The sequence below is a fragment of the Heterocephalus glaber genome, unplaced genomic scaffold, assembly GCF_053883595.1.
Source record: "Heterocephalus glaber isolate CG9 unplaced genomic scaffold, H.glaber_assembly_v1.0 deba00001781, whole genome shotgun sequence".
NCBI classification, from domain to species: Eukaryota; Metazoa; Chordata; class Mammalia; order Rodentia; family Bathyergidae; genus Heterocephalus; species Heterocephalus glaber.
The window spans coordinates 1,552,657-1,576,697 of NW_028258467.1; the positions used below are offsets into that span (position 1 = coordinate 1,552,657).

The 24,041-nt window shown below is 49.5% G+C and overlaps 1 protein-coding gene across 8 annotated transcripts in view; it reads left to right on the plus strand.

The window, feature by feature from the left end:
* Window positions 1-24,041, plus strand: part of Lmf1 (lipase maturation factor 1) — a 99,233-nt gene that overhangs the window by 30,292 nt on the left and 44,900 nt on the right. For 5 of the 8 annotated variants that reach the window (XM_087202845.1, XM_087202846.1, XM_087202844.1 and 2 more), the window contains one exon: window positions 17,847-17,995. In XM_087202845.1, coding sequence (XP_087058971.1) covers window positions 17,984-17,995 — 12 coding nt within the window. In that variant the 5' untranslated portion in view covers window positions 17,847-17,983. Of the gene's footprint in view, window positions 1-6,806; window positions 7,189-17,846; window positions 17,996-24,041 lie in introns of those variants that run through there. The other 3 variants (XM_087202841.1, XM_087202843.1, XM_087202842.1) reach the window with 3 other exon arrangements.

Here is a 24,041-nt window from a genome sequence, read left to right on the forward strand (position 1 = left end):
CAGGTACACCCTGTCAGCACCATTAGGCTGTGGGCATGCAGATGGGGCAGGCTCAACTCAACATACACCACACCCGCAGTGCTCCACACTTCCTCAGGCCTCTGAGTGCTGGTGGTTGTCCCTGCCTTAGCATCTAGAAAAATGGAGGACTGAGAGTACAGAGGAGCAAGAGTGGGGCACTGGGCCTTTCACCCAGGTTTTCAGGCATGAAATACTCTCTTAACAAGCTACAGTGCTTCTTCTGAAACAGGAGTTTTCACATTGAGGAAGGGCATCTGGTGGAGTGCACTCCTGAGGGACAGGGCCTCCCACGGTGTCCCTCTTGTTCTGTCCCTCTCATGTATGCTCAGGCTTGGCCACAGCTGCAGGCCTCACAGGGCTCTACTGGCTGCTTCCTCTCTGGAGCTGCCAAGAGGAACCGGGTGTGAGACTATCACAGGGCTCCACTCCAGAAGGACCTGTTGGTGTTCCCTGTTGGTGCTGCTGTCAGTGTGTCCTGTGTGCATCACACATTGTCACTGCTCCTCTGGTGGAAGGTGATGGCTTTGGGGACTCAAGTGAACTGTCAACTCATGATCACCTTTCCCCGAGTGCCCTGAGGGAGAAGAGTTTCATGCTGTCCTATACAGTGCTCACGGGTCACTTTTCACCAACCTGTGGTGCAGAGACTCTGGAGGCTGTGGTGTCCCCACAGTCCTCCCACCTTCAGAGTGGCCTTAGCCTTTGCACTGGCTTCTCCTGCACCACCCTGAAGAATGAGGATCCAGTTACAGAGGAGGGAGGAGGTTGGGTGTGCAGTGTTGAGACCTTTCCAGAGGCTTCTTTCCTTAGCCTTGATAGAGTTGCCTAAGGGGAGCTAAAGTTTTCATGGTGAACATCTTGTCTCATCCTTGCTGTATTTAGTTTTTGATGCTCATCTTAATTATAGTTGCCATATCTTTCTTTTGCAGAGTGGCTTTGAGGAGCTAGAGCAGCTCCACAGAACTACGTGCAGCTGAGATAGGGGTGGGGAGACTTCCTCAGGGCTGTACCCCTCAGCAGCCGGTGGCTTGAGATGAGCCACACTTCCAGAGCCTTGTGCCCCACAAGGCAGCTGCTGCCCACATGTATTTTCAAAATCAATAATAATTGAGACTTCTGTCCCTCATTGCACCAGCCACCCTTGACGCCCAGTTGCTGTGCAGGTGCTGATCCTAGCCCTTCTTGAGCTGCAGTAGACAGAGACACTCAGGGGATTCCTTCCTTGCACAGGATTGCAGGCACCACTGGTCTCATAAGACACAAGATGAACCAAGCCACAGGCGTGGGCATGGGAACTTTGGCACTTCCCGTGCATGCCCTGCACTTGGTTAGTGAGTTCTAGCCCAGGAGCCTAAAAAGCAGCATCTGTTTATTAATGTCTTTCTTTGTTACAGAAGGACCACATTTCCCCAGAAAGTTTAAGTTTCTATTAGCATTTTTTACTGTCTTTAAGTCCCCTTCAAAAGTTGCAATATCAAGATCTGGCCTTTCACCTGCCACTGTCCCGACTCTGCATCCTGGGTCCCACTCTCCCACTTGTAGACAGATGTGGCGACGCCAGGTGAGCTGAAAGTGTGTGATTAGGGCTGTTCTCCAGGATGCAGCACCTGCCCGCCCGCCCCCCCCAGTCTGCCACTGCCCTCCTGCCCTATTTCTGCCAAGGCCTTAGGCATGAGAGCTATGAAGCCACTGCTGCACTTGGTAACATGCACTTCAAAGACAGCCCAGGAGGCATCTACCCAGGAGGTGCTAACTGCTACCTTTCCCTGAAGGGATACACTTCCTGAGCTCCTGAGCTCAGCCTGGCATCCTTCAGAGCTCCTGCTATCCTTGCAGCTGATGGCACAGGGTCCCACCGAGCCACACAGTGGAACTTCTGGCTTCTAGGATGGGGGCTAAGTGCTCCACCACCATGTGCACCATCATTAGCATGATTGCTGTCCCCAAGCACAGCCACTGTCCACCAGCATGTCTCCTGTCCCCCCATATGGCTGCTGTCCTCTAAGCCCCCAGCATGCCCATTGTCCCCAAGCATGGCTGCTCTCCCCTAAGTATGGCTGCAGACCTCTTGCATGGCCACTGTCATTAAGTATTATCATTCTCCCTTGGTATGGCCACTGTCCCCCAGCATGGCTGTTTTCTCTAAACATGGTTACTGTCCCCTGCCATGGTCACTGTCCCCAAGTGTGGCCACTGTCCCTGAGTGTGGTTTCTGTCCCTGGCATAGCTGCTATCCCCCACTGGGCTCTGTGAGGGAGAAGACATGGAGGGCTCTCTGTGTAGTGTGGCAAGGTTTGCATATGCAAATGGCTACAGTGTTGTTCCTGGGGGCCAAGACCTGACCTGTCCTGAGGCTCCGGCTGGGTCCTCTTCTCAGGCTTGTGCCCAGGGAATCATGGAGAAAGATCCAGAAGCCCTGTGCTCTGGAGACATTCTTTTATAGGAAAAATGCATTCCATTAGGACCTGAAGGAATTTAGGTTCCTGTGTTTAGTGAGCAGCTCAGTTGATAGATGACTTGTTGATCTTCCTCTGATGAAGGCAGGGACAACCAGAACAGATACCTGCAGATGCAGCAATGGGCACAGAAAAAGGCAGGGGGCATTTTCTATGGTTAGGTGTAAACATAGTGGGGTCCAGGGAGAGCTGTGCCTGATGAGTGGGAGGAATGAATCTTAGCACTTAGAATGATCAAACCATGGTGGCCATAGACCAGTGGGCTGGATGGGTCCTCCGTCCATTTGGTACCTGCCATGGAACTGGTTTGCCATGGGCTCACCCTGCACATGCAGGGGTGAAGGCCTGGGCTTCTCTGCAGGGACTTGCACAAAGGGGTTTTATTTTAAATTCTGCTTGTTGCTGAATTTGGAGTTTTTCCAAGTACACATGACTCTACTTGGAAAGTAGAGCCTTGGGGGCTCCATTTGTGGTTTGGGGGCTCCATTCTTGCTATGTGCCCTGACTGCCATTAGTTTGTTTTCCAGCTGATGCTTATGGGGTGCTGACGTGGCTGGGACACCTGAATTGGGTTTTTCCCATCATAGCAGCACCTCCTGCCAGGCATTGTGAATTAAATGGTTTGTGTGACACTTTACACTGGCCGCTCTTAAATTCATGCTTTAAAAACAGCTTAATGGGGAGTTTACTGGCCAATTGGAGGTTTTTATTAAAACCTATTAGTGCTGGAGCAGAGCCTGCCTGCAGGAAGCGATTAGCATGGCTGCCTCGCCACAGCAGGTTCTGCCCAAGAATTTACAGAGCACATGGCCTGACCCTGCACTCTACACTGCTCCCCTGCCCTCTGCTTCACTTTACAGTCTTAAGTCTTTCCAATCCAGTGTTCAGGGAGCAGTCTCTTTTAATTAAATTATTCCCATAATCAGAGGCAGGCTTCACTGCCAGTCGGGAGCTTGACTAGCTGTGGGCTGCTGCCAGTGGGCCAACCCCATGCCTCCTTCCTGGGGTCCCACTCTGCTGCTCTTCTGATTTAACTACTTGGCATGTTGCTATGGAGGAGATATACCTCACTGAGCCCAAGTCCCAGAAGTGCCAACTGAAACCAACAAGAGCCTTCATTCCCTGTCACCTAGGAATGGGTAATACCTGGTATCCTGTCTTTCATGGGAAGCAGAGTGAAGCCTGGCTCAGCAGTGTCAGAGCTGCTGTGACCTGCTGGCCACAGACTTGCTCAGCCATCCTTCTAGAGTAGCTTAGGGTCACATTTGTTGTATCCAAATAAGGACATTTGTGTATTTCTTCCATATTCTTAGTAATAGTTCATGAAAAGCACTTAGTTGTACCCAGAAGAATATATATTTTAAATTCCATTTTTCCTAATTCACATGATCGCTAGGTCTGTGCTTCCTTTGGGTTCCTCCCATCATGCTCAGTTACCCATTTCTGCCTCTAAAATGTAATTGTCTTTATTCATCACTTGTACTGGAGAAGTGCTCTCCTGTCAAAATTCGTACATCCAGTTTAATCCATTTGGGTGGGCTCTATCTAGAACTCCTCCAGCTTTATACTAGATTGTATAGATGTGGGGTACTTGGTTGGCCCTGGCTCTTCAGTTCAGTGTAACCATGGTGGCAATTTGCTTAGAGACTGAATCTCTGCATAGGGCACCTGATGTTGAAGCTGGTTCCATCTTGCCATCCTGCCCACTGTTCAGTATGGCTGAGCCAGCAGATGGTTAAGGAACTGCCCTGAATGCCCTGTGACAAAGGTCTCACTGATGCTCACTGCTGCAGAAGCCTCCTGTGACTGATTGGAGTTGCCTCACCCAACCACTGTGCGTCTTAGTTCCCCTGCATGATGTGGGGTGCTTGTCTGTCCCCTTTTCCTCTCTGTGGGTGGAATAGTCTCAGGTTGTTTCCTTTGTGGGTCTGCAAAGAACTGGTATATTTATTAGGGCGTTTTGGTTTTTGAGGTGCTGGGGATCAAACTCAGGACCTTACATGTGTTAGGCAAGTGTTCTTTTCCCAAACTACATCCCCAGTCCCTATCTGATCTTTTAAAATGCATTCTAGCTCATTGATTTTTACTTTTTAAAACTGCTCCCACCTTCTGGGAGGAAGGGGTCTATACCCAGATGTCTTGAGCTGACAGCTTAATTCATTTACCTTCCACCTCTTCTTATCTGTTAACAAAAGCACATACGCAGGCAGCCGCTCCCCTCTGGCTGTGTCCCTGTCTCACCCCATCAGTAGGGACCCAGCCAGTGTCCTCTTGACAAGTGCAGATGATATGACTTTGTAACCTTCAGTGCTGGTGTCTATTTGGACTAGGAGCTGCCTGGAGGAATGCTTGATTGTACAACATGCTTAGGGTGTCCTCTATTTTTTTCTTTTTTCTTTTGGATGTCCTCTATTGATAAACTTCAGACTTCCTTGCACTCTGTCCAGGCAATGGCCTGACGATTGTTCTTTTAATTATTAAAACAGAAAAGTTAGGCGTGTATGTAGATTAGCCAAATTATATTGCACAACATACAAAAAGAAATAGCAGTACCCTGTTTTACCTCTCCTCCCCAAATTCTATATAGTACAGATATACTTCTTTATCTCCACTAGCAGTTACTTGAGTATTTGCATCTATATTTCTAAGCAATATTTTTATGTAGGGTTGTTATTGTCATATTGCTTTTATGCTCCCTGTTATGGGTGACAAAGATCACTTCCTACATCCCTGTTGCTCTTCCCTCACCATCTATATGTAGCTATGTCACAAACATAAACTTTTCTTAATGTAATGGTCATTCCTTACATTATTGTGACTATGCAAAATTTGATTACTATAGCAAGTAGTGAGCTATAATTTGGGGAGCTACATCTCTCCACGACCCCCCCCCACCTTTTTTTTTTTTAACTTTTGAGACAGAGTCTCACAAAGTTGACTGGACTTACAATCTTCCTGCCTTAACTTCCCTCAATGCTGGGATTAAAGATGCATGCCACACTTGGCTAATAATTTTTTTTCTATCAACTTTTTATTTTTCCTGGAATTAATAGTTGCCTCTTGTTTTATAGTTTGGTTTTTCATCTTTGATTATCTCTCAGCAGTTTATTCCAAATTCTCCACCACTACTCAATCTCTCTGAATACAACTTTTTTTTTTTTTTAACAGAATGAGACACATTAGATAATTCATTAGCCCTTCCCCAGGGCAGGTGACCTGGTGGTGGTACTGGGCAAGGATTAGTGTTAAGGGGTTCTTTCCACAACTGCCTCCTTCCCTCTTGTGACTGAAGCCAGTATGTCAAAAGAAGGATTATTTGCCAGCCTTTGGCCATATGTATAGAAAGATACCTAGAAATGACTGGTGAGCTGGGCCTCCATCTTCACTTGTCCAGGTGGGTGGCCACTGTCCACCACAAGGTAAACTCTCACTATATCTGCATAATCCAACACAGCATCTACCATGTGAGTGCTAAATCCTAATGAGTTCCCAAGAGAGGCTGGAGAAGGGCTTTTGGACTCATCAGGTGGCACCATGGCTACTGGCAGGCCTGGTGCCTCCACAACCTGGTGTGTGTCCCAGAGCTTCCTGGCCCCAGGGCCTCTAGCTGGATGAGGGGATTATGCAGCACTGGCAAATCTGACCTTCACTGAGTTAAGAAGCAGCCAGAGACTGTCAGCTTGTTGTGGCATAGCATCTGTTTGCCAGTATAAATGCTTTGATGTTTTAGAACAGAAGACAAAATGGAGGAAGCTGGGCTCTGTCCGTCCAGCAGGTGCTCCCTGCCATGCCAGGCCCAGCTTTCCTTTTCTCCACTTACACCTCTGATGTAGACCCTGCTAGGTCGCCGTCTCTGCACCCACCTGTGCTCCACTCACTCAGGTTCCCATGGTGCATGGCTCACGGAAGACCTCTGAACCAGCGCCTCTATGGGCAGCTAAAGGCAGCTCTGACCACCCACAGTATGAGAGGAGGCACCTTTGTACACCACTGTCCTTGGGAGAGGTTTTGTGCCCTCCCCAGGTTGCTGCAGTCTGAGAGGCCACTAGGCAGGAGCCACCAAGAATACTGATCAGATGTTTTCCATGCTTTTCAACAGAAGCTCTCAAATCCAGAGCACAAGTGCAGTTGTGTGTGCATCTGGTGCTTGAGATGCCTGTGTGTAAGTATACCTCAGGTGTCACTGGCTTTGGTGATGGTCTTCAGGCTGAGAAAACACCATCTCCTCTTCCTCAGTTCTACAAATAGCACACAGCAGCCAAACACAGGGCACAGAGTAGGAGCAGCCCCTCCCACCCCATCTGCAATTTGCTTCTCAGCCAAGTGGTGATTATGGGATAGATAGTAGCATGTCTCTGTCCAGTCTCCTTGGATGGCAGGCCTCTTTAAATACAGAGGTGCCATTTTGCTTGGGAAAAACATGAATATTGAAATTGTTTTCTGAGTTACATTCCAAGGCTGAGTCCCCACAAGAACTCTCAAGACTTGGCCTGCCTGTGCCTGACATTCCTCCAGATGGAAGCTTTGCTCTATGCTCATGCTAGACATGTGGCCGGCTTCCCAGAGGGCCCAGCATTGATGACTATGACCTGTGCTCCACTCAGGGCTTTGCCTCACTGGCTAGAGAATGGACACCATGACTCTGAGTGACAACTGGAAGTTCATGCTATGTGAAAGATGAAGTCAGTGTCCCCACTGGAGGCTGATCCCGGTAGGTCACTGGAGGAAAGCTCCCTGTTTTCTTATTCTTCAGCAGCAACCTTTTTATGATGACAGGCACCCTGTACCATCTGTCTGGTGTGACCTAAGCATGAAGTCATACCTTACCCTCTGATTTACATCTAGAAGAAAGTGATTTGTTTTCACTGAGTGCCTTTTAGGCCTGTCTGTGATTCAGAACAAACAAAACAACATCAACAACAAAAACTTGTCCTATCTTTGCCCAGTTCAGACAAATGCCCTGACAAGTCCTACAGAGTGAGGCCTGAGGCTTTGCCTCCCAAGAAAACTGCTTCCCACTCATATGGTTTGCTGAGCCTGTTGCCTCTTGGGTTAGCCCATGCCAACCCTTCTCCCCAAGCAGCTGGTCTGCTCCTGCTGACAGTGATACTGCAGAGCTTGGCCAGAGATAGTCTGTGTCTTGGGGAAAGACAAGGCAGCCTCTGCCCCTGTTTTCCTAGCACTGATGGGGTCACCTGCCACTCTGGAGGCCACAAGTCATTTTCCTCTAATTGTTTTGGAGACTTGTTTTCTCATAGTTTGATTATCGTGTGTCTAGTTTTTTAAAATTCTGCTTATATGGGCTGGGGATTTAGCTCACTGGTTTCGCCGCCTGCTGCGCAAGCACAAGGACCCAAGTTCGATCCCCGGTACCAAAAAAAAAAAAAAAAAATTCTGCTTATGGGCCTCTACCCTGGCATGGCACATGTGGTAGAGGTGTGATTCCCATCTGCTGCCCAGGTGTGCTCACCTTAGTGGTCTTCTGGCTAATGTACATGTTCTGTGGTAACTGGGCATACCAGTCCCCACATGGTGATGAACCCAGCCATCACCTACATTGAGGATGCCCAGAAAGATCAAGAAGAGCAGTGTTGTGTCTGAAGTTCAAAGGGAGGGACTGCACTCTTACAGCATGACTCACACAGACACTATATTAGGTCATTGATTCCTTGGGCTCCCCAGGTTTCAGGAGCCTGGCAGGGACAGGAGACCCTCCCCTGGGTGGAAGTGGCACTGCCTGTGCACATGGCCTAGGTGTAGGTGTGTTCGAGCCAGCCCAGCTGCTGTTCCAGAATGTGCCCCCGCCACACTGGTGCCCTGAGCATGTGTGCCCCCAGAGTGACTAGGAACTGTTCCAGACCTATGCTGCCCACTGTGGGGACACTGCCCTCACACAGCCTGAGATCTGGGACCTCAGGAAGGGAGGAGGCCAAGGCCAGAGCACTAGGGGCCTATTGGGTGCTACTTGCTCCCTCTCCCCTCTGTGGTCGCCGTGTGGTTTTTCCCTTGGACAACTTATGTCACCAACTTAGCCACTAAGATTTACATTCATTTGAACCCAAGTTTAAAATTTAAAATCGCCTCCCCATTCTGACAGAGCCTGGGATGGTGTGTCAGACTTTGCTCATGCTCTTGTGAGTTGATCTGTGGCTGGGCAGGCTGTGGCTAATCTCCATGCACAGGAAGCAGAAGACAGAGTAATGAGCTGTGTCCTATACCCTGATATATGGTAAATATTTGGAATATATTAATCCAAAAAAAATCTTTGTCGCTAAGTCTAATTTCCCCTGACAGGAAGCATTTTTGCATTTATCCAAAAGCAATGAAGCCAGCCAAGGTCATTACCACAGATGTCATTTCCAGGCTAGCAGGCGACACCTGCACAGGTCTGAGAAGCAGGCACCCGGGGCTCGGAGCTCGGAAGTCTGGTTGTCACTGCAACCAGGACTTTTTTTAAAAAAACTTTCTCTTTTTGGCAATCAAGTGTTAACAAGCATTGTGACCTAGGGCTGCCATGAGGGTCACCTTGAGGGCATGTGTGTTACAGGGTTGCTTCCTGTTTTTCTGCAGAGCCAAGGACATCCTTAAAATACATACAGTACTAACAATTTGCTAAATGCTTCATAATTGGGGGCTTGCAGTCTGTCATAATTCTGTTTAAAAATGAAACCTTTAACCAGGTCTTTTAGAAACACCTACTTGCTAGAAAATGCTTTTCTATTTAGATCTGATCTCTGACATAGTTTTACCCCCTGCTGGCTTCCCTCCCAACTGTGTGGTGTTTCTCCTGAGCTTCCTGGCAGAAAGAACAGCAGAGCTCACAGAATGTGTTCCCCTGAGTGACATGTGACCTAAGGATGGTCGGGCTGGTGGAGTTTGTGTGCATCTGGAGATTTCAGTGCAGAGCCTTACTCAGAACAGCCCAGGGCACTGCAGCTGGTCTCAGGCGGGAGGAGCAAGTAGGGGAGGGAGGTCCTAGCCTCGGTCTTTCCCTCAGGGCCACCCATGGGGTCAATATCTCCCAGCACCCCAAGGGCTGCCTCAGGAGACAAAGTTGAGCAGTACTGTGTGGCTGTCCCCTGAGATGCAGGAGCAGCCAGTGGTCTGGGCGAGGCCCCTCAACAGTGTCCCACGAGGTTGCTGGTGTATGACACCACTTGCAAGGACTCGTGGCAGCAGTGAGTGGGTGAGGCTGCCTAGAGGCAATGTGCCTACTGTACATTTGGGGTTGGGAAATGGTAGTAAGAAACTACCAGGCCCATGTGCTTTGGACCTGTTCACAGCAACATGACTCCTGTGAGCTGGGCTATGGATACCCTCATGACAAGAGCTCTGCTCACCAAACCTGGGATTGAATCCATCACAGACACTGCAAGACAGGAGGCTGAACTCTTTAAAGATGGCTTTTCAGAGCAGGGTATGTAAGAAAAGCACAAATCCAAACTGTCAGAGGATTTGAAAAAAAAAAAAAGTGACAGGCATGAATCCCTGGGCTCCTGGGATGTTTCCAGCTGAGGAGGGAAGTCTTGTTGTTGCCCAGAGCCTGGGAGATGCCATGCCACCGGAGTGGAGGATGATTGGACACTCTGAAGTCAGAGATATGGAGAGGTGGGGCCCCAGCTCTGCAGGCCCGTGGCCTCCTTAGCGATATCAGAGCCTGGGCTGTACCTCTCACTGGTCTGCACCATCTGGCCCAGCGAGGTTCTGTAGCAGAGAGCTCCTTTCCTTATTAGCAATATGCAAATCAAGATGTTGGTATGCTATTTCATAACTTTTCATCCTAAAATATAACCTATAAAAATTAAGGAAACTTTTAAAAGCTCCTGGCTCCCTCCAGGGCCATCATTAGAAGCCCCTGGGGTGGCAGAGGGCGGGCAGCTCAGCACTGGAGTGACAGCCAGTCAGGAGGGAGCATTTTGCCCCTTTCTCCCTGTTTTTAACGGCAAAGCTAATGGATTTCCTGTTTCTCACGTGGATGGTGGCTGTCACTTTTGAAGGATCCATCTGTACTATATTTAATTACTCTTTCTTGTAAGTAGCTGAAATAGTTTCGATGGAGCTCATGAGACCTAGTTGGCATTTTCTTTCTAGAGTGGCCATCGAGAGATAGGTGCCTCTGAGATGTTTTAAATCATGTCTTGTGGCTTGGCTTTGACACAATGACTCTGGCTCTGGGTGACATCTCCCCTTGTCTCATCTGTGTGTGCTGCCTGCTACCCCTGTCCAGCCCCTGGCCTGGCACCAGCTCAACCTTGAGCCTTGACTCCTCATGGTAGCCAAGTACATCTGTGTCCCACCTGTCCTTGGACCCAAGGCAGAGTGACACTGAATCTAGTAACTGACCTAGAGCAAGTGACTGGGCCCAGGAATCAGCATGTCTACCCGACAAGAAGACATGGAGTGACAGCCAGTCAGGGTCATGCCCCACCCAGGGACATTTTGGGTTCCCACTATCTCTCTGCTTCAATACCCTGGACCCTCCACCCACCAGGCTCCAAAGCCCTCCCAGGCCCTGTACCTGGTCTTTGCAGTGGCAGCATCTGATCCACTGTGTGTACTCGTGAAAAGTTGTCTTAAAATTCCAACCCCGTCACTCCCTTGTCTCCCACTGACCTTGCCTGCTGAGTGCTTTTGGTGTTCCCCTTGGCCACCTGCCTATGTGCTCCTCCCCATACCCACTCCCTCTTCTCTCCCCACCCAAGGTCCAGAGCCAGTGACAAGCACAGGCCAGGACTCTGGGAAAACCTTAAGGGTGACAAGTCTTTTCTGCTTGATGCCCCTGAATAGAGAAGCAATGCAGACCCCATTTCTGTGTTAATTTCATTTTGGGAGCAGGTGCCTCTGAGCTCAGCTAAGGATGAGCCAGGCCCTGGATAGGTCTTGGCTCCATAGGGCCCGTCTCTGGGCTGCCTGGCACGCCCTCCCTCACCCAGTATCTGGCTCCTCTGATTATTCGCCACTACCCAAGCCTGAGTGTCTTCTCACTAGTCCCCTTGGGATCTTCAGAGCAGCCAGCTCTTTGCAGCCTGGATCCATGGTGAAGCTTTACATTGGTTGGTTTAAAATAATGGATATTAAATGATGAAGGACCTCGCTGTCCATAGGTGGGGTGTGTGAGGCCTTGGGCACTTGAGTGAAGGCTCTTTCCTGGGCCAGATCTGGAATTTTGCATTGAAAACTGCATGATGGCTACTTCATTTTCTGCATGGCACCAGTGATTGCCTTTGGGATGTGGATCAGAGAAATCGTATTACCCAGAGTCCACAACAGCAGGGAGGAGAGAAGGAAGAAGGGCAGAGAGCACACAGCTGACTTTCAACTTGGAGAGCTAGAGTAGGCCCTGTGGGCAGCAGGGCAGGAGACAAAAGTCCTTCCTCGGAGCGCAAGAAATGACAGGTCAGGACTGTTTCACCCACCTGACCTGTCACTGCCCAGTGATGTCCCACTGTATTTTCTCCATCCAGTGCCTGCGTTTCTTATACATACTGTGAAGTTGGCACTGCAGCAGTTGGGGTCTTTCTTACACACAGAAACATTTGCTCCTTCTTGGGAGCAGCCACTGTGCATACTTGTCGTCAGTGCCCAGCCTGTCCTGTGGTCCCCAGTGATGGTACATCCCCCCGCCCCATGCCACAGAGAAATAGGGTTCCACATGGAGCCCTGAGATGTTCCAAGAGGTACCACAGGGTGCTGCCTTTGTTCATAATAAAGAGAGGCCTCAGGACTAGGCAGGATGGTGCACACCTGTAAATTGCCCATAATCTCAGCCCTCAGGAGGCTAAGGTGGGAGGGTTGGAAGTTCAGGGCTATCCTGGGTTACATAGTTCAAGGCCAAGCTGGACTGCTTGGTGAGACCCTGTCTAAAAAAGGAGGGAAGGAAAGGAAAGAAGAAAGGAAGAAATGAAACAGAAACAAAGAGGCCTCAGGATCTAGATACATTGTGCCTGCTCTGTGTTCTCTACACCCTGGACTAGTCTCTGCATTTGCTCACAACATATCAATAACTTCCCTATTTTCTGCCACTAAGGTCCAGAATCTTAAATGTTCCTAGCAAATTGGTTGTGAGGCTAGTGTCATTTCGCGTGTCTGCCTCTTCTCAGTTTCCCAGGCCACCTGTGAGTGGCACAGTACAGCTGTGATTGCTGCCACCATGATACTGGCCAGTCTGCAGTTCCAGGCACCCTGCTGCAAGTGGAGCCACTCACTGTGAGCACTGGCTGGCCCACACTTGTGCACGTGCCACAGTGAGTGTGGCTAGGGCTGAGGTGCCATCCTCCCATGTCCCCAGCAAGCCGTCCTCTGATGTCCCCAGCATACCACTCAGGCCTTCTGCTCTGCTGTGATGTGCTCTGCCTGCACAGCTCACAGTGGCATGACTGTGGGGACATGGAAGTATATTTCCCAGGAGCTGAGAGTCCAGCTGAGGTCACATCACATGGGGCTCAGAGCCTTGGGGGCTGTGCTAGTGTTCGTGGGCTCCATTCACACTGGGGTTTCTAAGCAGAAGTGTGCCCCCAGCAGGAGAAGAGTGATAGAGCACCTGCTTTGTGACTCCATGCCAAAGTGTGTGCCACTTCCTCCACCTGCCGGCAGCTCAGGCATGTCATTAGCATGCAGAAAGGGTTTCCAGACAGAGCCAGGTGGCTGTGGTGGCCAGTGTGGACCATGACTGGGCCGGGCTAGCACTGCCCTTGGGGTTCTGATCTCTTCACCCTGCACTCCAGTCTGTTTGTCTACGATTGCCCATCCTGCAGCCCACTGTGGCCCTAGAAGAGATGTGGCTGTAGCTGAAGCCAATCAATGTCTGCCTCTGTCAGCACTGAGCTAGATGCCCTCCATAGCTAACCCGAGAGTGGCACCAGCTCAGATGTCCACCTCCCCCACCCAAGGAGGGACATCCTTGGAGACAGTGAGCAGTGACCCTCCGGTTGGCACTCCCAGAGACACTCAACTCAGGTGCTCCCACCTGTCCCTACTGACCAGGCACTGTGTCACATAGCTGCCTCTGCTCAGCACACAGAGTCCTGGAGGCTCCAATTTCTCAGACTTCACAATGGGGTGCACCTGCTCTTCTGTGTGTACAGCTTCTCAAATGACATTGGTTCAGTGTTTGTCTGCATCACTGGAAACACAGGCAGGAGATACTGAGGTGAAGGTTACAGAACTGGCCACGTGTCACTCGTGAGAGCCATCTGCGTGGGGCTCAAGCTAAGGCTATTCCTGGCCCTCTGCTGATGGTCACCTGACAGTGCCCCTGGCAGGACCTCATCCCCAACACACATAGCTAGTGCTGGGGAACAGCACATTCCCCAGGCTCGTGGGATAGGCAGGGCCCTCCTGAACCATACACCCAAGGTCACCAAGGTGTCTGTTGAAGAGCAAAGGAGCCAAGAGCCTTATCCTCCAAGGGACCCTGCATGCAGGCACTGTGGTGTGTGGGGTTTGCTCAGCCAGGACAGGCACTTGGTGGAATTTGGCTGTATTGGGCTTTGTTTGTCCCTCTTATGCCCCCACATCCTGCAGAAGGTGCCATCTACTCCCATGAGGACCCGGTGTGCTAAACAAGAGCAGCTGAATGACACCGGTGCTTGGCTGCATGGCCCCTGAAAGCCACCCCTGGCAGCGTGCTGGTTATTTATTTTTTCTGGGGACTCATCCTCCACCATACTGAAGCAGGGAACAATGGCCTTCCTTGTGCACACGGCACAGCTGCTGAAACTGAACAGGATCCCAGCAGAGAAACAAGCAGGCGGGGCTCCAGACTCCCCTCCTTCTGCAGGGTCCACGCAACCCTATCTTCTCTTGGGAGGCCGCAGCAAGCCACTCTGTGACCTTGGAGTGTGGGAGAGGGAAGGGGGTTGCACCATAAGAGACCTCAGGCCTGGCTTGGCAGCTCTGCTGTCTGAACAGGACAGGAATGTTCCATCCACTCAGGACACCACGGGAGGTCAGAGCAAGCCCTGCTGCACTCAGCCTCCTTCCTGTAAGATAGCTTGTCTTCTGCTACCCCTACCCTGTCATCCTGCCTCCTGGTACCTAGGTGTGGCTCTGGCCCCTGCCATTGTGGATCAATCTCTCTTAACTGTTGTCACTCTCTGATGCCAGAATTGTGCTCCTCACATTTGCATAGCAAAGTGGCACTTAAGCAATAAACTCTGGTGAATGTGCCCCCTCCCTAAAGCTATAAGGCTACTTGGTGGCTATTACCAAATCAGCTCCACCTGCCCCAGTTGGTGAGAGGTCTCAATGAGGCATGGATGGCACAGCAGTGATGGCAAACCTTTTAAAGCTTTCAAAGATACAAACAACCTGCTTCGGCACACAAGCCATAGGTTCACTACCACCGGCATAGAGGTTGCAGGGTGAAGCCACATCTTACTTCCAGCCCACAGCTACCTGCCTGTTCATGCTATCTGGGGATAGGTGTGCTCTGCTGCCTCCCGGTTCCTGAGTCTTCTCACCTACAGAGTACAGGAGATTAGAACACATGGTCTTTAAGGTCTGTGTTAGCCAGCTTTCGGTTGCTGTGACAGAATACCTGAGAGTAACAAAAGAGGGAAGGTTTATTTTGGCTCACAGTTTCAGAAGTCTCAGTCCATGGTTGGCTGGCTCCGTTTGCTTTTAGGCCTGTGGTGAGGCAGAAACATCATGGCAGAAGGGCATGGCAGAGTAAAGCTGGTCACCTCATGGCAGCCAAAAAGCATAGAGAGGGAGAAGAAAGAAAAAAGCTCAGGAGGAAAGGGCCAGGAACAAGATGTGGCCCCTAAGGATCCACTCTCCCTTCAACTGGGATCATACCTAAGTTTCCAGCACCTCCCATTAGCCTATCAAATTATGAATATCAATAGTCCTGTGACCCAGTCACTTCCCCAGAGTCCATCATCTGTCACCAAAGCCTTGAGCACATGACCTTTGGGGACAGTTTAGGTCCAAACCATATCAAGGTACTTCCTCAGAATTTGTCACCCCCTGCCTGGTGCTCACCGCCAGGCTTGCCAGGAGATTCCCTAATCTGTAGAACCCTCCCATCATGAAATTGCCCAGGTTATGAGACACACCCTTTGTGGAATGCGCCCAAATGTAATGCAGATTGTCTCAAGATAAAACTGGAAAAATTGTTATATAGAGGGAACAAAGTCCAGCCTTTCCTGGTTGATGCCAGAAGAGGAGGTTTGAGGAAGTCGGGGAGCCCAGGCCATAGGTCCTCACGTGCAGGTCAAGGAAAGCCCTCCACAGCCATTATTCAAAGCCCCAATGCCAGCTCACTGGTATCTTCCACATCTCCCTCTGGAAATGCAGTGGGAAGCTGGGGTGAGAGGCTGGTGCTGCTCCGCCTATAGGTGGCTGCTGTTCTGTTATTCTTCACCTGTACAAAGTCTGCTAGTCACAGAACTTTCTGTAAGTGGGACCATAGTAAGGGCGCCTCATGTGAATTGCGGCTCTCTTGGCACCATTTTGAGATCTGTCCTAGTGGAGTAATGGTCACTGCCTGAGCCGGCGGGGGGGGGGGGGGACAGTGACTAACAGCAGGTTCCTCCACCCGCCCCAAAGCCATTCCTGTTTCTAGGTCTTGATAATTGGGTGGGTGCTCTGAAAAAGTTAGTGTGTCTGGGAATGGAGGCCCTCACCCTTTCTCCTGAGATTGCAGTTCCCTCTTGGCCCTTTGGTGACCATCTACAAATGCATCATCCTGAGCAAGCACCAGGGGGCAGGAAGGTGGGGGTTGCTCACTTTCCTGCCACCCCAGTACAGCTACAGGCTCCCACTTTCTAAAAATAGATGTCATCATGTAAAGCAGTTCAGATCTACAGAACTGTTGTAAAAGTAGTAGATTTCCCACATACCCCACACCCACATTCCTATTATCAGCGTTCTACATTAGTGTCGTACATTCACTGCACCTTGTTAAATGACATCCACACTTTATTCCCATTTCCTCAGTTTCCCCTAGTGTCCTTTCCCTGACTCCTGGCTCCATCCAGGATCCTGGTGACATTGAGTGATCATGTCTCCTCCAGCTCCTCTGGGCTAACGGTTTTCTCACACTTTCTTGAAGCGCTGGTCAGGGTTTGTGAGACCCCTGTCCCACAGACCAGGATTGGGATTGGTCTGTGCCCTCATGATTAGACAGGTTGTATGTGTGTCTTCAAGGTCTCAGGCAAGCACCTTCCTGCCACATCCTACTGCAGATCCATGCTGTGAGCCTTCCCCTGTCAGGGGCCAAGCTGTGGTGTCTCCACCTTGAGATGGCGTTCCCTTTCCTTCCTGTGCTCCATGGGAGGGGGAGGATGGGATCTGCATGTTATAAGGAATTCTGCACATGGGGATTTGTCTCTGGTCCCTGTTTATTTATCCCATCATTTATGTCAGTGTGGATTCACAGGTTTTGTTTTATACTTGGTGTTAAAATTCAATGTTAATTAGCTTTTGTTTATTAGCTTTTAATTTTAAAGCAATTTGTAATGTACAGAGAAACCGCTTCTCAGCCTTTTGGCTAAGATCAAATATAATGTACAAAAAAGTTACAAGGACAGCCAGAGCACTCCTCTCCATCCCTGGGATCCTGTGGTCTCCCCCCTCCATGCCTTCTTGCATCTAGATTGCTGTGCTCTGAGCTATTGGATAGTCAGCCCATGGGAAGCACATGACCCTGTCTGGGGTCCTCAGAGCCCAGCCAAGAGCCTGGAGGGGATGGGGGTCCCCAACACCCTGGATTGGTGGACTGACAAGGATAACACCAGCAGCCATGTCTGGGGAAGGGGTCACCTCATCTCCATGTATTTGGGGGAATATGGGGCTCACCTTGAGAAGCACTGAGGAGGACTCTTCTCACCAAGTTTCCCATGCTGGGTCCAGCAGAAAGAATAGCGCACATCCCCCACACCTAGGGTTAGGCCTCCTGTTTCCTGAGGAAACTGACAGTATGTGCCATTCCCCAGCTCCAAGTCTTGCCCAGAGTGAATTTTGCCTTGCTATAGAGGTTGTTAGCCTCTTTGGGACTATTTCCACCCTAGTGAACATTGCAGGAAGGGTACCCATGGCTCTGCCTTTGCACACAGACCTCAGAATGGAAGGCCATGAATCCAAGTGTGGGCTTGGATATGATGTTTTGCAGTGTCCTGCAGGGACGGTAGATAGCATCTGAGTGGGGCATGATGGGCCTTTCCTAAAGTTACAGGCCTGTCTGGCCCAGGTCCTAGGTCCTACAAGCAGAGCTCCAGATCCTGGATCTCATTTCCCATGGAGACAGTGACCCTTGCAAGTCTTCTCAGTCCTGTTTTAAGGACTGTTGCAGCTTAACTGAGTTTGTAAAGTGATTTTTCTATGTATTTTTTCCCATTGACCTTTGTACATCTGCTGTTGTTCTAGGATGGGAGTCACAGCTTCTGGAAACAGGGTTCCTGGGGATCTTCCTCTGCCCTCTTTGGACACTGTCCCGGCTGCCCAAATACACCCCCACATCCCAGGTCGTCCTGTGGGGCTTCCGGTGGCTGATTTTCAGGATCATGCTTGGAGCAGTAAGTAGAATTTTTATTTGACCTATTTGGGAGGTAAAATGCCCTAGAACGTTCCAGGTGGCTCTATGGAGCTGTGCTGGTTGCTGTGGGCAGGCCTCTTCCTGCTGACCTGCACTGCCCTCTCATGGCCTGGCCCATGCCAAGCACTGAGACTCTGTAGCTCTCCCAGTTACAGTCATTGCTGGGAAGCAGCCACTGTTTCAGTCCATTTCTCGAGAAACCCCTGTTTCTCTTTCTCCACCCTGCCCTCCTGGCACATCTGAGACAGTGCCAAGGTCATTTCTAAATGGTAAAAGTAACTCTGCTGTGCCAAATGGGTGAATATGTTGCTGTGTAAAGAAGGAAACATGTGATCTGTAAAACTCACACCAGGCAAGCTGCATCTGCTGCTGTCCATGACCCCTGACAAGGGTTCTCTCTTGAGCACAGTTTGTTTGAGTTGAGGGGGCTATCTCTTAAAATCTAGGTGTGTTCAGACTTTTTCTGTGATCCAGGGAGAACCTGTTATCTGGAGGCCCTATGATTTGTTGCACACTTTGCCTGGCCAGCTGTCCTGGCCATGTGTGTTTACACCCCACTGGAGACCTTTACCAGTCCTATTTGGTGCCTGTATTTTTATACCCTGCTGCTCTCAATTCCACTGATGCCTAACCATTGAGGTTTTCTTTTCTTTCTTTCTTTCTTTCTTTCTTTCTTTCTTTCTTTCTTTCTTCCTTCCTTCCTTCCTTCCTTCCTTCCTCTCTTTCTTTTAGGTACTTGAGATTAAACCCTTTCTGAAAATTTTTATTATTCATTCATTTTGGTTTTTTGAGACAAGAGTATTACTATGTAGTTCAGACTGGCCTTGAACTATATAGCCCAGGCTGTCCTTAAATTCATGGCAATCTTCCCCCTGCCTCAGCCTCCCAAGTGCTGGGATTATAGGCATCCACCATCACACCCAGCCCCTAGTGCCTTTTAATTTTTTTTTTTTTAAATTTTGAGACTGGGTCTTGCTCAGTTGCTAAGTTGCTTGGACTTGAACTTGCAATCCTCTTGCCTCAGCTTCCCAGAATGCTTGGATTATAGGGGGTACCACCATATCTGACTCCACTGAGGTTTTAAAAACATTATTTGAACTTTAAAAGCAGCGAGGGACCCACAGACAGGGTCTTCTTGCCTCTTGGGATGAAGATGTTCAGGTGGCTGCGAGGCTGGTATCCCCCTTCTTCCTGCCATGCTGACTTAGGCCTTGGCTCCAGCGTCCCTACTGTAAGAATGTCATCTCAGTGAGGGTTGATGGGGAACATCACTGCTCAACACATCACGTGAAGAAGCTCAGAAGGCATGGGGACGGTGATGGCTGGGGATACCTGACAAGTTGTTTCTGGGGCTGTAGGATCTCCAATAGCCTTCCCAGACTGCTGTTTTTATGGGTGGGCATTGGAAGTCGCTGATTCCCAAGATCCCACTTATGCTTCACTGAGGCTTATCATCTGGGTGGAATGGCCCTCTGGCTGGCTACTTCCCTGTCTCTGCTCATGTGGGCCAGGGGCTTCCTGGGAGGTGCTGCCAAGCAGCCAGTGTGACCCACCACATCTACTCACACAAGTAACCAGCAGCCCCCACTGACCACGAGGAGCTGTGGGCTCCTCCGGCCCATGTCTTGCCCAGGTCAGGCATGTAAGGGCCCACAGCAGCCCAATGGGGAGGCAGGCAGGTATGCAAGAACCTCAGAGAAGCAAGTGGAGCTGGTATGGCTGGTAGTTCCCTGCCTTGGGGGGGACACAAGTAATACAAATAGTTGCAAGGCACTGTTGGATCCCAGCAGTGTCTGTGTTCTGATCCCACAACAGTGAACTGCTGTCTCCAAGACCACATGGCACTGAGGAGAGAGATTGGTGCTCCTGCTGGGACAGTATTCTGGTCCTTCACTGTCCCTTGGTACAGTGCAAGTGTTCTAGCCAGTCTGTTTCCCTTGGAATTCAGCTCAGGCTCCTGCCACAGCTGGTGCTAGTCGGCACAGGATATTTGAAATGTTCCAAAGACAAGTAGATGGAGTTTCCTTAGATGATGCAGTGTGGCCTAACACCCCTGGGGTGAAGCTGAGCTCTGGAGGGAAGCCCAACTCCAGGAGAAGCTCAACTCTACAGAGAAGACAAACTCTGGGGAGAAGCTAAGCGCCAGGGAGAAGCTGCCTGGAGAGAAGCCCAGCTCTGGGGAAAAATCTAGATCTGTAGAGAAGCTGAGCTCTGGGAAGAAGCCAACATCTGTGGAGAAATCCAGCTCTGTGGAGAACCTGAGCTCTGAGAAAAGTTCAGCTCTGTAGAGCAGCCCAGCCCTGAGGGGAAGCTTAGTTCTGGAGCAGAAGCCAAGTCCCAGTAGAGATGCCAAGCCCTATGAAGAAGCCCAGCTCTGGGGAAAAAGTTGAGTCCTAGGCAGAAGTGCTCTACAGAGAACCTGAGCTTTGGCAAAGAAGTTTAGCTCTGAGGAAAAGCTGAGACTTTAGAGGAGAAGCTAGGCTCCAGGGAGAAGCCTAACTCTGGGATGAAGCCAAGTCCTGGAAGAGAAGCCCGGCCCTGAGGAGAAGCTGAGTCCTGAGAAGCCCAGCTCTGGAGGAGAACTTAGCACTGTAGAGAATCTCAGTTCTGGAAAAAAGCCAAGTTCTGAGGAGAAACAGAGTTCTGGGGAGATGCCCAGCCTTGTGAAGAAGCCCAGATCAAGGGAAGAAACTGAGTCCTGGAGAAAAGCTCAGCTCTATGGAAAAGCCAAACTTTAGGGAAGAATAGCTTTGAGGAGAAGCTGAGCTTTAGGAGAAAATCTGAGCTCTGGGGAAAACCCAGTCCCTGTGGAGAAGCCCAGCTCTGGTGTGAAGCTGAGTCCTGGGGAAAGCTCAGCTTGGGGGAGAAGCTCAACTCTGTGGAGAACGTTAACTCTAGGGACAAGCCAAGCCCTGGGGAGAAGCCCAGCTCTGTAGAAAAACCATCATCCTGCTCTGTACACAGTTCTCGTGCCAAGAGTTGAATGAACCCCCAGGATGCTTGGCAGAATGCAGTAAGTCATTAGCACTTTCTGAAGTGCCTTTTATGGCATTTTGATTGACTGTTAGCACCAGCTGGATAAAAATTACCAGGTGCACTAAAAGGTATAATTACCCGACATAGTCTTAGGTTAGATATTATTAATCTTTCTTCAGTGGGAAGCAGAAAGAGTGTTGAGTTGATAAGAGATTGGCAGCTGCACATCCCTGTCTGTGAGGTGGGCAGATGTGGTAAGCCTAACCCTCCTGTGACTCTGCCACCTGGTTTAGACTTGGGGCTGTGGGATTGCTGAGAGTTGTGCTCAAGCCTGGCACATGGGGTTTGGTGATCTGGCAGTCTCACATGCCCTGAAAACTGGTTACTTCCTTGTAGCTGAGTCTGAGGGAGTCCCATGGCCAGGGTAGAGGAAAAATGCTGCCTATATGCTTGGATATGGGGCTTTCCCTGTCCCCAGGGGTCCCTGCACATGGCCATGTGGCTGACACAGGCTGCCTAGTCCCTGTAAGGCCAACTGTTGTCACATCAGACCTGCAGTGTCAATGGGGTTCTCAGGGCCCCACCAGGACTTCTGGGGAGCCACATTCTAGGCCATGGGATAAGGGGAGGATAGGTAGGGAAGGGTGATCATGTTGAGTGGAGGTCACTGAGAGTGAGGGTTTGTGTTCAGGAGAGCTCTCTGAGGGACTTGGCCTCACTTCTGCTAGAGTCTGACAAAGAATGCAGAGCCTCAATCTCAGCATGAGAAGATTTCAGCTAGTCCTCACCCAGGGCATTCTTCCAAACCATCCACCAGCATTCGTAAGTGTTGAAGTCACAGGAGCCAGGAAAGACTGAAGAAGTCAGTCTTGAGGAGAGGACACCTGGGTGCAGGGTGGCACTGGCAGTGGTAGAAGGGACATTGGCCAGAGACTGGTGAGATTCAGATGAGGCTCTTGGTTATAGCCATCCTGACAGGTGTGCAGTGACACCCCTATGGCTGTGGTATGTGTCATCCTGATGAGGAGGGATCCTGAGCCCATCTTAGTTATTTTTCTTATTGCTGAGACAAAATACCTGACACCCAAAGTTAAAGGAAGAAAGGTTTATTTTGACTCACAGTTTGTAGAGGTTTCAGTCCACAGTCAGTTGGCTCCACGGCAGGTTGGCAAGGCAGAGGGACATCACAGAGGAGAAACAGTTCATGGCAGGCAGAAGACAGCAAGCAGCAAGCAGCAAAGTAGTGAAGCAGCAGAAAGCAGCTTTCTTTCCATCCCTTATATTCTATCCAGGCTAAACACCCTTAGGGCGGGTAGTACCCACACCCAGCATGGGTCTTCCCATTATCCAGGCCCAGAATTATGCCAAACCAATCAGTGGACCAATTTAGTAATTACACATTCTGGATCCCAGCATCACACACTTAAACCCAGCATCACACGTTCTAGATCCAACCACCTCTGAAAAGCTCCATCTATGATTGCATGAGACTTTGGGGGAACATCTAGACATAAGCTGTAATAGCCCCTTTGGTTTGTTCCCTCCCAACTTTGATTTTTTTAATTGGGTTTTTGTTATTGATTTGTAAGAATTCAGTGTATATCACTAGCATTAACTGTTACCAGATACGTGGTTTGTATACATTCTCTCCTATTCTGGAGTTGTCTTTTCACCCTGTTGGGTTTTTTTGTTGTTGTTGTTGTTGTTTTGCTATGAAGAAGCTGGTTGGTTGTAGTCCCAACTGCATCATTTTGCTTTTATTGCCAGTGCTTTTCATGTCAAATATAAGAACTCACTGGCAAGACCAATGTCAAGGAGCGCTTCCCTCTCTTCCCCAGGTAGGTTGGATTCAGCTCTTATAATTTGCTGTCCAGTCCATTTGGGTGGTTTTTTAAGTATGGTGTGAGATAAGAATCCTATTTCATTCTTCTGTTGTTGCCAACACCATCTGGGGAGAGACTGTTCTTCCCTTGTGTATTTTTGGCACCCTAAGGTTGACCATCCATATATGGATGGTTTTGTTTCCAGGCTCTGGGTTCTGACCCATTTGCCCATGTGTGCCACTCCCATTCTCCATCATGTTCTGATTAACATTCCTTTGTGGTGTAGTTTGAAATCAGGAAGCATGAGGCATTCAGCATTTTTGTACTTTCTCAGGATTGCTTTAGCTGCTAGTATTATTTTTGTGGTTTCATACAAAGTTTAGGATTTTTTTTTCTCTGTTTCTGAAGAAAACGTTGGTGGAATTTTGATAGGGATTGTGTTGAAGCTGTAGATTACTTTGACAAACAAGTATAGACAAACAAGTGCTGGTGAGGTGTGGAGAAAAGGGAATGTTTGCACTTTGTTGGTGAGAATGTAATTAGTATAATGACTACAGCAAACTAAAAAGTTTCACAAAATTAGAAGTACAGCTATCATATGATCTAGCTATCACACTGCAGGCTATCTGAAGGAAATGAGATCATCATGTTGAATAGAGATCTGCCCTTCCATTTCATCACAACACTATTAGCCAAGTCACAGAAACAGCCCTAGCGTCTGTCACAGATGGATGGATAAGGCAATTGTGGTGGATGTATATGCTGTGAAATATTACTTAGCCATAAAAAGGAGATCCTGTGCCAGCACTCTAGGAGACTGAGGCAGGAAGATCACAAGTCTGGGCCCAGCTTGGGCAAATAGTGATTTAGTGAAACCCTGTCTCAAAATTTTAAAAAAATTAAGAATGGGCTGGGGATGTAGCTCAATATGAAGCCCCTGAGTTCAGTCCCTAGTACAAGAGAGATCAAAATTGATCCTACTGTTTGTGACAACATGGATAAATCTAAGCAAAAGAGGCCAGGAACAGGAAGACAAATAGTACATGATCTTACTCATGCAAAATCTAAAAGTGAGCTCAGAGTCAGGACATAGACCAGTTACCAGGGAAGATGGGAAATGGGGACATGCCAGTCAAAGATACAAACTTCCTGGGGCTGGGGATTTAGCTCAGTGGTTCCGCTGCCTGCTTTGCAAGTGCAAGGACCCGAGTTCAATCCCCAGAACAA